This window comes from Centrocercus urophasianus, unplaced genomic scaffold (assembly GCF_019232065.1).
Source record: "Centrocercus urophasianus isolate 14NV4802_14NV808 unplaced genomic scaffold, USGS_Curo_1.0 seq_9, whole genome shotgun sequence".
Taxonomy (NCBI): Eukaryota; Metazoa; Chordata; class Aves; order Galliformes; family Phasianidae; genus Centrocercus; species Centrocercus urophasianus.
The window spans coordinates 20,368,064-20,382,303 of record NW_024885532.1 but is presented as its reverse complement, the minus strand read 5'-3'; the positions used below and the strand labels follow the sequence as shown (position 1 = coordinate 20,382,303).

The window sequence follows — 14,240 nt, the reverse complement described above, 5'->3', positions numbered from 1 at the left end:
CTCATTCACCTCAGTAAAAGATTAGACTCAATAAAAGGCAACATAAAAGGCTTTTGGGTTTAACTCAACATTGTTGTTGTTGTTGTTTTTTAATTTCCATGTCAAATATCCTTCCCTTTGTAAAAAGCTAAGTGTTAATTTAATCTCTTTTGTCTACTACTGCAGAGTTGACAGTCATAAAGACTCCACAAAAGAACAAGCAACTATTTTCTTAAGATAAAAAAAAAATCCTCATAAATCACTTGTCATTGAATACTCTGACATTCATGCCATGCACAACAGATTTCCAAAGGGAATCTGCATTCTCTTTACAGACTAGTTTCAAATGAATTCACAAGTGTATTGCTTGTGCTAATACACACTTGTCCATGTATTTTTTGGCCACAAAATTACATGAAAAATGATATATGTAATGCAGTGCTAACTAGTATCACTATAATGTAACACTACCAAATCTATAAAGATTAAATACATGTTAAAATATAATTCTTACAGCAAGTCAGACTGCTTTCCCACCATATCTACCCATTATGTTTCATAATTCACCAGTTATTGACACTTATCTTCTGTTTAAATGTATAAATGGCTGAATTCAATTTGATTTTCCTCTTATGGTTCTGAAATACTACTCCTCTCTCAAATACTCTAGCTGCAGCTAGGTTCATTCACACACTGGTTTTACAATATGATGTGGGGAGAATAGTACAGCTTTTTTTTTTCCCCTCTATGTCATCTACGATTTCTTTCCAGTTACTGATCAAATAATAAGCAACAGAAATGGAACAAGGCATTTATGTTACAACTCACTGATTCTATAGCACATAACTTATATAGCTTAAAAAGCTTTTACTTTTCATACACATATGAGCCTCCGTTATAGTCTAGATACCTGAATTCACTTCTTGTTCTTTGCTTTCATTGGTAAGAGGATTATCATGAAGCTTCAAGTAGATTTCAATTGCTGATCGAGCAGCTTTGAAGTAGAAGGCATGTTTCCTGAGCACATCTTCTAATCTCAAAAGGTCTACATAGGCACGAAGAGTCATCTTTCTCATGCAGTATGTGTGGAAGTCAAATTGATCATCCGTTATCTCAAAAAAATGCTTCAAGGAGGGGAAAAAAAGGAAACCAAGTCTAAGGCATTTCCCTGGCTTACTCTATTTTTAATATAAATGGAGATAAAATTATAACTGATACTATAGGCATTATTTAACAAGCATAGAACTATTCTTATAATACTGACCATCCAAGAGAATCTGTCAGTAGGAAGAATAAACCCAGGAAAATCTCATTTTGTTTGCAAAAACTATAATGATAATGTTCAAAGGCTTAGGCACTCTTTAAAAGCCAATTGAAATATGATTGCTCTTATTAAAAAACAATTAGCAAAAAGACAGCATGAAGTTAGTGCAGAAGTAGTAGGTAGGTGACAACATTTTATACTGAATCCTTTTCACTATTCCACAATAGTTTTACACATAACAGATAACAGATGCCATCCTTAGCTATTACAGTAAATCACCAAGAATTAACCTGCTTTAGAAACTTTTAGAAAACTTGTATGCAAAGAAAATTGTGCTGTTTACAGCTGCAAATATCTTTATTAACAGGAATAAAATAAAGTGTTTTTACCTACTTACCCTTTCTACTTCGTGACACTTTTTCAAGGCTTCACCGTATTTCCCTAGCCTTTGATAAGCTGCAGCACATTCAGTCTGGAACCACATACACTGCATCTCATTTAGGTTTTCCATAGCAGAAGTCCCTTCCTGAAATAAGTGCAATTATCACTTTTTGCCATTAGAGTTTACCATCTTTTTCCAAACACGACTGGAACTTGTTTGTTAGCCCGACAAAACCTGTTTGGATTCATACTTCATGCTTTTTCATGGGAATGAAATCTTTATATATTTAATATTCAAGATCGAGAACAAACTGGAAGCACAATCCAAATATCAAGAATTCCAGTCACTGAAATCAGAACATTTTACGACAATACAAAGAAAATCCCATTCAACTCATTATGTTTAAATATTTAGGAACAGATCTATCGTATCTTATTACTGGTATCTACTCACTTCTTGCCCTTGCCTTCACACAATCATATACAGTGACTTCACAGAATGCCAGAATACTTGGGTTGGAAGGGTCCTGTAAGACCTACTTTTAATCCTCTTACTGTGGGCAGGGTTGCATCCCATTATATCTAGCTAACCAGGGCCTCATCCAACCTAGTTTTGAATGCATCCAAGGATGGGGCATCCACAACTTCTATAGGCAACTCGTCCCAGTTCTTCATCCCATTCTCAGTGAAAAATTTCATCCTAATATAACATTTAATCTAAATCTCCCTTTTTTTCTTCTTTTTCTAAATTTTAGAACTACTCCCCATTGTCCTACTGGTATCAGACCATGTAAGAAGTCAGTCTCCTCCCTGTTCATAAGCTCCCTTTAAATTCTAGGAGGCTGCAACTGAGTCTGTCTTCATTGGAGAGGTGCTCTGATCCTCTCAATCACCTCTGTGGCTCTCCTCTGGAACTGCTCCAACATCTCCATATCTTTCTTGTGCTGGGGACCCCAGGCCTGAATGCAGTACTCCAGGGGGTTCCTCACAAGGGCAGACTGGAGGGAGACAACCCGCCCCATCATCCTGCTGGCCACCCCTCTTTTGATGCAGTCCAGGATACAGTTGGCTTTTTGGGCTGCAAGTGCACAATGTTTGTATCAAGTTTATCACCACCAGAACTCCCAAGTCCTTGAGAGCACCCTTGCAGGGAAGGAATTCTCTCAGTCTGTACACAACTGGGATTACTGCGACTCACACCTTGCTCATGGCCTTGTTGAACCTCATTAGGTTCACGTGGGCCCACTTTTCAAGCTTGGATCTCATCCCTTGTGTCAAGAGCATCACTCAGCTTAGTGTTGTCAAGCTTGCAGGGAGCGTACTCAATCCCACTGAGCTTTAGCAGTCAAGTTTCAAATGGCTCCCAAAAATACCGAGGAAGCTTGGATTCACATTCAAGTTTTTTCACACTTAAGAAGAATTAAAGAGCCTAACTTACATACGTGTTTTAGGAAACCCCATCAAGTAGCTGTCTTTCATAGTCAGTTACACAAATAATATGGAAACCCAGACTTGATGAACCTGAATTTTATATAAATATAAAAAACTATTACCACATTTAAACTGTTTGCCCTGCTTTTTATAAATGGAACTGCCTTATAAAACTGTAGTCTGTAGCACTAGTTTCAACGAAATGTTCAAGTCCAAATTACATCTATGTATTGAGTCATAATGAATGTAGTAGCTTGCACATTCCTGTGCAGTTAGCTCAAATTATATTATTGGCAAATGGGGGCATTTTCAGAGAGGTACTTCAGAAGTATGTCACTACAGAAGTACTTCTGGACAAGTACCTCTGAATAACCATTTTCTCAAAATTTACTGGCTCTTGACAGTTATTTATCACTAAGTGCAAGCTATGACACGCATTATTTTAAAAATGGACACTTGAAAAAAGATAACTTCCTGATCTTAGTAAAAAATTAAGACTTACATTAGCAAAGTTAAACAAGAACTGCCAAAACAAAACAAACAAAACCTCCCTTCATTATAACAGGAAACTTACCCTAGTGAATTTAGAACACATCTCTTCTGCATCCTTCACCATATTGGCTCGCAGCATGTATTTAGCACATTTAGAATTGATAAACCTGTCAGCAGTATCCAAAGATTGTGCTTCATCCATCCATTTGGCAGCTTCCTTCAGGTTACCTACATGCTGTTGGAAGAAAGTAGTTATGGAGAAATTAAATAACTCAATTTCAAGATAAACTTTATATTGACCAACTCTTGAAATCTACAATTACTGGCATCTCTCTTTCAGAAGTAACAGAGACAATATTCCTCTGCTTTCCCCCTTCATTCTCAACCACATTTATAAATATTTTTTAAGAACATCAACGATTTGCTTTAAGCTGCGACTCACTTTCGCAAATCTCAGCAGAGAAGAGGGGTTTTATTTTCTGACTGCACAGTGCACAAGGAGAAACCTACATGAAAGTCAATACTCACTGTGCTATCCACACATTCACACCAGTTTCATGGGACTTTTTTGTTTTTCTTTTTTTCTTTTTTTTAATTTAAAAGCTGTATACTCCACATGTCCAAATTCACTTTTTACCTTGTAAATTTTTGCTTTTAAGTAGAATAGTTCTATTAATGTTGGAGTGCTTGCAATTGCAGCATTAATGTAATCCAAGGCCAAAGAACACTGGCCAAGTTTGTCAAAGTGCTGTGCCAGGAAATACCGAACCCAGAGCAGCGTCGTTGGGGGCTCTCTCTCTCCATTTTCTGGAACAAAACAGAAACAAATTAAGACTGAACACAGCACTTGAAAAACATACAAAAAAATAAATCGTAGCAAATTCATCAGGTATTTCCTATAATGCTTTCATTTACTAAACATTAATTTATTACATCCTTCTCTTGCAAAATAAGTTTCAGAGTTACAACAATTCTTCTTAGCTGCCAGAAACAGTAATTACATCATCATTAAGACAAGAATCAATACATAGAAACTTACCACATGGACCAAAAAGGTCACATGTTCTCAAAGAGGCTTCGTAACCAGTAACAAGTTCTTGGATTGTAGAGACCTGCATATAAAAATAGCAACTTAACTTCAGCTTTACTGCTGTTTATATGTACATTAACACACTGAAAAAATACCTGGGCAAAATTTGAGAAGCTATTCTAAAATAATTTCTCAATAAAAAAAAAATACTGTAGATATCATCACATAATTTCATTTTCATAAAGTATCTTTGATCACATTTTAACTGGGGATATTGCAGAAAGCAGGTGTAATCTTTGGCAGCATATTTACAGGGGGAAGTGTATTTGATCAGTGTCCTTCACAAGTTACACTTTAAAAATTGCATTTATTAAGAGCCAACTGAAACAAGGTGCTTTGGAAAAGGATGGGCACAATAATGAAGATACAGGCCTGGCTGCTTTAGCAAATGATAGGTACTACTAAAGAACTATTATTTTATTATTAAGAAGGCATTGCTGCTTGGAATACTGAGTGCATCCCTTTTATGTACCCTCTAAAGATTGATTAAGGCAAACACCTTCTGAAACCATACCTTGTCCACAGTATCATTACTCATTCCAAAGCTAAAGACTCAAAGTTCATTCTTAGTTCTAGTCTCACACTACTAAAGATTGAAATTTACAAGTGTCAGTATCTATCTTATTTATATTATCTTTTCATGACAAAGAACTATTCCAGAAGCAAATCCATGGCTTACAAGTGTCACTTTGGATTTTTAAGCATTTTATCATTCAGCCTGTTTTGTTGCAACATCTGAGATGTGCCTGCCACACTTAGCGAGCAGATAAAGCCTCTTAATGAAACAAGAACAGTACTGACAAAGGAAGAACTATGACCCATGTTCATCTACCCAAAACGCTGAAGGGAAAATGAGATCTTGAAAAATGAGATCTGGCTGTAAACGTAATAGGATAACAGCTACATTAACCAATCAAGTCAAACTTACAGGTTGTAAAAACCTAAATCAAGAGGTAAAAAAGACGAAAAATAAGACGATCCTAATTAAAAATATGTGGTTACAAGAGTAAAATGTGGAGAGAGCAGAATTACAGAAGTAGGATTTGTCAAAGCACCACTTCATGATGCACTTGGGGAGGAGCAGGAAGGGGAGAGAAATCAACTTTGTTCCAGAAGACCAAAGCAGCACCATAGGCAAGAAATGGTGTTTGAAAGAGCAGAGGTGCCAGGCTCAAGTCACATGCAGCCAATGTAAATGTCTCAAAAAACATAATAAAATGTATAAGCAGATATACACGTTCTAGAAAACTCTGGGCAAACCTCATGAGAGTTTTCTGGTAACAAAAATCTCATCAAATACAGTAAAACATTACTAGACTTCAAATCATTGCCAGATTATAAAGAAACAGTAAGAAATCACAAGTACATGGACAGAGGCAAATAACTGCATTAAGCTGTTCCCTGGCCTCAGATGTGTTTTCTAAAAGAAACCTCCAGCACTCTCGGAATATCTTTGAAGACTGTCTTCCCTGAAATGAACTTACATGCTGAAGTCAGCAGCTACTGCAGCAGGGCTCTAGAACAGACACAGAGTGCTGTTTCCTTGCTGCTTTTCACCACAATTTCAGAGTATTCCCACACTTATCTTCATCTGACTGTTAACAAAACTTCAGTATCTCTCCATTTCGCTAGATCTCAAGTGAGCTGTGTGAAGGGAGAAAAAGACCCCTTCACCTTTAGAAGCCAGACTGCCAAGTTTTAAGTACCAGTTTTTCTTCTACTGCAAGCAAATTGAGTGTGCAACTGGATAGAGACCATGCTACCCCTAAAAAGAACATTTCCTGACTCCTAAGTACACATGCAGCCAGACTCTGCCTTGGGTCAGAGCTGGTGGCTGTTTCCAGGCTTACAAATGATTTTACTCCCTGTTTTGTCCCCGTGTAGTGATGACCCACTGCCAGCAGTGGGCAAAGGACAGGCAGCACTGTACAGAAGGGTCACAAGTCAGTGTACAGCAGAAGTGAAAGGAAAACCTCTAATCTTGAGGTGACTGACAATACCAAGTGACACCAAGTCTTAACAAATGCCAAGATCTTCCACATTCAGAAATCTCTTGTGGTTTTGGGTTCTACGCTCCAGTGCTGGAGTTTTCTTTTTTTATGAGGAAAGCTGGTTTGAGAAAACACTGCAAGGATCTGAAAAACACTGCAAGGATTCAGTAAAAGCAACAACTATAAAACTGCGAGACCGGTGATTAAAGTATTATAGGTATTCTTGATGAAAACAGTATCATGTTTCTCATGATTCACAAAATTTTTTATTTTCTTTTTTATTTTGATGCTGTTTTGCCTCAGTCTCTTCCTAGCAACTTAGGAAGATGCTTTCTGGTCCATAGGCTGCTTCATAGAACTAGTCTGTATGCTAAAATCATCACTTCCATCGTAAAGTATTCCATCATTTCGAAGCAATGCATCATTCTTCATAAAAATCATGTTAGAATTCCTGAAGAACAGAAGTCATACTGAAATACTTGGAAATAGCACAGTACTCATCCTGATTAATTTCAAACAGCACTCTCACAGAAAAAAAATTCACATTTATCCTTCCCATGCATCTGAGAAAATATAAGTCATTATGAAAAGTATCTTAAGTCTGGTCCATAGGCTGCTTCATAGAACTAATCAACAAATCTCCTGTTCTGCTATGACAAGGATGGATCTAGTTCTACAGCTGGGCCCAAATACTGGAGAGACTACACCTACTTATTACTGGTGGAAATGCATCTTTACTCACCAAAGAAGCCTCCGGATACAATCAAAACTCAAACCTCACACTTTTCCATTGGTTGCTACCTGCTACTTTAGTAATCATCACAGAAGAACAATGAACTAAGAAGCATGAATCCAAAAATTAGAAAAACTTGTTTGCCTTTCTGCAGCTTATGTCTGTATTAAATCTGCATGTGCTCCCAAAGCAGTATAGATTTTGCTAGAATCCTGAAAGTTCCACACACCGAATTGAAGCAAAGATTCCATGAAGGTCAGAGTGGCCTCTCAGTTCAGTTCCATGCACTGTATTTCCATTGCGAGCATTTTTTCCACTAGCAAGACTAGAGTCAATTTCTTCAATTAAGTACTTAAGGAAGAGTGAGACTGCAATAAATACCTACTTATCAATAATTTAAATTAAATGTTAAAATGTGAGCAACCAGAACATAACTCGCTCTAACACCAATTCTGAATTACCTTCCTGTGAGCACTAGCTTTTGTATTTTTTCTATTTTGTCCCCTCCTTTGTAACAGACTACAAGGCCTAAGGGAAAATTCTTTTCCAAATAAATGGCTGATGGCTAGAATTCTTCTACTGTCACTTGCAACTATTATGGTGGTACCTTTGGCCAGCCATTAAGTGGAAATCTGTGCCATGCATTATATAATTTTCCTTTAGGCAGAGCAGAAGAGGACTATCACACACAGGAACAATGATACGGGGATGAAAAATGCAATGTTAGGGCTACAGTAGCTTAAATTTTATTTTCTAATTATTTTTTCTTCACATTAAGTTGAATGAAATGACAAATAGAAGTAAAGAGGAACATGTTAAGGAACGATTTTTAAGAGGCAAACATATAGAACAAAGGTGAGGTGATGTATGCAATGGGAGATGATAAAACAACCCACTACAAACAGCAAATACTTAAATTACTAATGCAAAACATTAATTTTTCAAATAAAACTAAGCCATTTTCTACGGTTCATTACTAAAAAAGTCAGATTACTAAATTAATTGCATATCCTCTTATTGCAGCAGCCAGGTAAGACAGTTTAATAGACTTCTGTTTCAACAAAAATCTTCAAAAGATTAACTCTATTTCATTCTTTAATGAAGTAACTGTAATAAAAGGAACTGAATATAATTACCAGTACAAATAACACAGTTTCAGTTACTGCAACTGTAAGTCAGTATAAACTTAGCAGCACTTCTAGTGCACAGATCAGAAGCTGCTTCAGGCAGTTTCAGAAGCAACCCAGACATTTCACATTTGGCACTGGCTTGCATCCCTGTCATTTGAATTCCTTAGAACATATTTTACTCTACTGTTCTCAAGAGATTTCCTCCTTTTGTATTTCTAGAAATACACATATTTTTTGCTTCTGCAAAAGTTTTGTTACTTGATAAATGTTACTTGGCTGTGAGTTAGCATGTAGGAGATTCCTCAAGCACACACTCTCAGGCATATTACAAGAGAGAGAACTGGGAAATGCCTTCTGCATGCTTAGGTCGAAGATTGAATTATCCAGTGATTTTAATGAGGTTAACTTTGTCTTCTCCTTCAAGCAGCTGCACACTCCACTGCAATCAAGTAGCAAGTAGCAGCTTTAAGAAGATGCTGCCTTCCTAGAGACAAGTCCAATCTTGCCTCTGTGTCAAATGCGCAAGCATCTGAAATTTCAGTGTTTCAAATAGAATGTGATGGATGCTACAATTCTGAGACCCCACAACAGGGCCAGAAACTTCTACATATGGGAAGGCTCTGGCTAGACCATTCAAATATTGTCATAGAAGACATGAAGAGCTAAAGAAGGAAAAATTAACCAACAATTCTTCAGCTTCCAGTCACTGATCAAGCACGGCTTAAGAATTTGCTCTATTTTTCTACCTCAGCAGTTACAGCAGAAAGGTTTGCTTAAAAAAGCTTCACGAGAATCTCTCCTACTCTTGGACTCAACTGCCTCAAGAAACTCAAATTATGCTGTAAGAAAAAGACGAGTTTCTCTATTCAAATAGAATTCTGTAGCAGTACTTCAAATGGAAGAAGAGCCAGAAGTGTGGGCACTTCTCATTCCTTATCTACAAGAACAAACATGCGCCCACTGCCTTCAAGGCACTCAACTCAGATGAATTGCACAAAACCTTAGGTAGCAAGAAAAACAGTAGGAATATCCAGGAATCAGAATTGTCTTAGCATTACCAAGCATTTTTCAAATAGTTAGCAGCCCGAAAGGTCAAACACTGTATTCTGGCACAAGTATGGTATTTCCAAGCAGAAATTCCTTTCACGTCAGAGGCAGGCGTTACAGATTAGGGTTTCTGAACACTGGTACATAGACAATTTAAGTCAACTGTAAGCCCTCACGAGGAAGGGGATAGGCTACTGCCTATCAAAATGAGGGAGTAATTTCAAAGAATAATCTTCCCCAATACTGACAAAGCACTCTGCTTTAGCAAGAAGATTTCCACTGCAGAAGGACCTGCGAAAGAGGGAAAAGGGGAGGTAGAAACGGATAGAGAAACGAATTGTGGAATTGTTCATCATCATCATAGGATGAAGACAGTCTTCTTTGCTTGAAATGAACCAGGACGTTTCCCAAGACAGAACCTCACAATTTGGCTTGTATGTCAAACTGTAACAACTCCTTATGACTTAAGATGTCAACATGAGTGGTTTTCATCACCAGAAAAGTTGTTTTTCACAGCTCATTCTGAAGACCCACAGAGGGAGGACTGCATAATCAACTATCAAGAACCACATTCTTGTATCTTGCATTTTCTTTTAATGTGAAAGATACATATAAGAAAGAAACATGCGTCATATCCAAAGACTATGTTATCTGTGAACTTGGAGTTCTGGAAATCTGTCCTGTAAATTTGGAATTGATCGACTTTTCCTCTTACAAAGGTCTCCATAGCGGTTTCTACTACCTAAAACAAACAAACAAAAAAACGCAAGCAACCCTTGTTGCTTTTTTTGTTGTTGTTTGGGTTTTTTTAGTCAGCAATAGAAACAGATCCTGAACAGCCACAGGACCTTGCCATCTAAAAAGAAAACTTCTCTTCAATAATAGTACTACTTAAAACCAGCTCCAAGAAATGTGGAAACTCCGTCTTACTAGCAGAAGTATACCCCAAAGCTGAATAAAGTAAACTCCTTGTTGTCACCTCCAAATGAAGCTGAATTTTCAAGGTATTTCCCATTACCAACACTGCATATGGTAGCACTTGAAAAAAAGTGTTCAGGTTGTGAGTAAAATCTGTCAGAGCATAACTGGGTTTGATGCTACTTTTCCAACACAGCAGAAGAGGTATCCACTCAACTTGCTAAGTATACTGATGTCTATGTGAAAAACCAAAAAAGTTGCATCTTTCAAAGTATGTAAAACCATCTGCAAGTTGTTCAGCTACAGAGTACTCAAAGGTTGAAACCACTGTAGTGCAAAACTTCAAAACAGACTTCACCATCTACAAAAGCTGGGATAACTAAAGACCAAATGGCAAGCTAGCTTTGCAACAGTAGCACTGGCATTTTCCTTGGGCCAAAGGAAAGTTATGTTGGCATTAACAGATAAATACCTGCAGCCAAATTTATGGGAGTACTTTCATACACACTTTAATTTTCCACAAGACAGAAAGTATCCACTGTGCAGCCTGAAGCAATACTCTAAATTCTCGTGGGAAATGGAGGAACAATAGAGAGAAACTACATCAAAACTTCCAAGTCTTTCTACAATGAGATAAAGTGTTTATAGCATGCAGAAACAGCATCAGTGTACCTTGAAAAATATTTCAGAAATTAGTACCTATGAAGTTCAGGCAAAAACAGAAAGCAGCTGCTAACAAAGGCTTTGGATGACTGCTTTTTGAACAGGCTTTGTGGCTGGTCTGTGGTGTACAAATAAAAGCTGAGCTAAACCACCTCGCTCTTGAGTTGTCTCCTTTATCAGCCCATCTTTGAGATGGTGGTGATTATTTACACATGTAAACAAAGACCAGTCAAAACTATGGAACTGAAAACTGAGGAGTTTAACCACAAAATAATGAAAGGGAATACAGTAAAGCGTGGTTTGTAGCTTTTATTTTGATGCTATGTACCATTCTGAACAGCTTTCTTTAGATACAACTTGCACTAAAAAAAAGCTCTGATACGAAGAAGAACATCTTCTAAAGTGACATTTCTTGAAAATTCATTTCTAAACTCCATTTGCTCACAGCAGCATATTCACAGCCTCAATGAAAATCGTTACTTGATTTGTGATGGACAGAAGAGACATACAGATTGGAAGGAACATGCATCCTCTCCTGTAAGTTCCTAAAGGTAATTGAAAGGAGAATCCTGGGTTTAAAGCCAGCCAGACTGTACCCAAAAGGTAAATTTCCAACCCAGAGTCTCACCTCTACGGATACATAGTCATAGATCTGAACATTCAGGCCTCCAAAATATTTAAGAATAAAAATATTTCAAAGCAGCAGATGATACCCAGCACAGACACATCATGTGAGTAATAGTATTTCAGTCCAAGGGATGCTGAACATACCTTACTGGAGAGATATACTGAATACTGTGATTCTGTGATACTGGAGTGATACACAGAGATTAAAGAAGCTTCAAATAAAGAAGCTACTAATCAACTCAAAAAACAACAAAGAACTCAATTAACAAAACAGAACAGGTCCACAGACAAAAAACCAAACGTTTTGGTAAAGCCAACAAAGACAAGAAGCATCTTCATCTATAGCCAAGAAGTGGTTGGCATGAACTGAGATGTGCTTTTCATCGAGGCAGCAAAGAACAGAGCATGCCAAATATGAGCCAGCTGGCACACAGGCACTGTACAAAAGGTCTGAGTTCAGGCTCTTATGGTGTATCCATACAGAAAGATGTACATAGGCAGCTACTTGGATAAGAAATTCCATTTCCTGTGGCTTACTACTATAAATTCGTCTAAAGGAATATCCAAGATGAGAGCATGTATAAGTTCACAGGGAAACCAAAAAATGATTTCAGCAAGAGCAAAAGCGCTTGACTTTTTTTAATACCTTCTATAAAAGCAGTAAAGAATCCACATTTACCAGTGCAAAAAGGAAAGGCATGGGGTATGCACATAAATGAGCATCTCCAGTTATATCCAAGGTAGCTACACACTGACTGCACTACTTGCAATCAACTTGCTTAGACTCTCTTGAAAAGTTTCTGTTCCATACCTTGTTACATATAAAGTTGACAAGCTCCTTTGAAGCTGAGGAACAGTAACTGGTATAAGATCAGTTTCACATTAAACAAAAACTTGAAGATGACTATACGAGGGTGAGTCATGAATTTAAAGTGCCTCAAATCTAAGAGAATAAAAACTAAAACTAAATGTAAGGATTTGTTTTAAAGCAACACTCTTTGAATACCTTTCTTACACTGTCACGGCATCTGAGTAACAGTGCTGCTGTCAAGGTACCATTTGGAATGGAAAAATGCAGGACTCAGCAGCACTTGAAAATGAACTCATAAATTCCATATTGCTGGGAAAATTCTGTAACAACGGAGTCTTTTTCATTAAAACTTCTATTTGTTAACAAAATTAAACATGAGGTGGGGTGGCCAGCAGGGACAGGGAGGTAACTGTGCCCCTCTACTCTGCTCTTGTGAGGCCCCATCTGGAATACTGTGTCCAGGTCTGGAACCCCCAGTACAAGAAAGATAGAGAGCTGTTGGAGAGGGTCCAGAGGAGAGCCACAAAGATGATCAGGGGACTGGAGCACCTCCCCTATGAAGACAGGCTGAGGGAGCTGGGCTTGTTCAGCCTGGAGAAAAGAAGGCTGCGGGGTGACCTCATTGCAGCCTTTCAGTACCTAAAGGGAGCCTACAAACAGGAGGGGAATCAACTCTTTGAAAGGGTAGATAACAGCAGGACAAGGGGAAATGGTTTTAAGTTGAGGGAGGGAAGATTTAAGCTGGATGTCAGGGGGAAGTTCTTTACAGAGAGAGTGGTGAGGTGCTGGAACAGGCTGCCCAGAGACGTTGTGGATGCCCCGTCCCTGGAGGTGTTCAAGGCCAGGCTGGATGGGGCCCTGGGCAGCCTGGTCTAGTATTAAATGGGGAGGTTGGTGGCTCTGCATGTGGCAGGGGGGTTGGAGATTTATGATCCTTGAGGTCCCTTCCAATCCTGGCCATTCTGTGATGACTAGGTTATTTACATTGTTTCAAATTCAACTGCACATCTAGCTATTATTATTTATAGTTAAACTTGCCTCAAAAACCTCGTACTAACTTCAAAGAAAATTATCCAACACGAACAGGTTTAAGAATACTCATGCTCACTAAAATGGGAGCATCCTATTCTGGCACTACCTGAAACAGTTTATTTCCTCTCCTCTCCATTTATTTTAAAATTTCCCTTATTTAGCATATACTGATACTGCAGAAGTAATGTCTTCCACTATGAACGTATCAGATATTAACCAGATTCTGAGCGAGTCCACATACCAGATTTCGACTCCTATAATTTTAACTCAGCCATCTTACTTTTCTATCTACAGTTAAACTGGCAGTCAGCAGAAACATGGAAGTATTCCTTGGTTGACTGGACCTTCATCTCAGAGTTACTTCATCTTAAAATGTAGAGAGATTCAGAGCAAAACTAACATTTTTCTTACACAAACCACCAATAGTTCAGAGGGCAACTACAAAAATGGTTGCAACTCGTTTAAGTCCTTTAGCTTGCTATATCAAGGAGGGAAGGTGCTGTCTTTCTTGTAAGAGGTAAAGAAAAATCTTTAGATTTTTCTAAAGACTGTTGTTTCTGATGTTTCTTCCAGCCACGCATTCTCTCATCCAGTATTTCCCCACAGTCTCCATGTTTTAAGCTACCCTGAAAAAGGGCACATGCTCTAATG

The 14,240-nt window shown here is 38.0% G+C and overlaps 1 protein-coding gene across 7 annotated transcripts in view; it reads right to left on the bottom strand.

Moving 5' to 3' along the window:
• NAA16 (N-alpha-acetyltransferase 16, NatA auxiliary subunit) overlaps positions 1–14,240 on the bottom strand; it is a 65,583-nt gene that overhangs the window by 7,376 nt on the left and 43,967 nt on the right. For 6 of the 7 annotated variants that reach the window (XM_042839190.1, XM_042839193.1, XM_042839192.1 and 3 more), the window contains 5 exons: positions 4,587–4,659; positions 4,185–4,354; positions 3,630–3,782; positions 1,641–1,769; positions 890–1,103 (listed from right to left, as the gene is read on the bottom strand). In XM_042839190.1, the coding sequence (XP_042695124.1) occupies positions 890–1,103; positions 1,641–1,769; positions 3,630–3,782; positions 4,185–4,354; positions 4,587–4,659 (739 nt within the window). The remainder of the gene's footprint in view (positions 1–889; positions 1,104–1,640; positions 1,770–3,629; positions 3,783–4,184; positions 4,355–4,586; positions 4,660–14,240) is intronic. The other variant, XM_042839197.1, reaches the window with a different exon arrangement.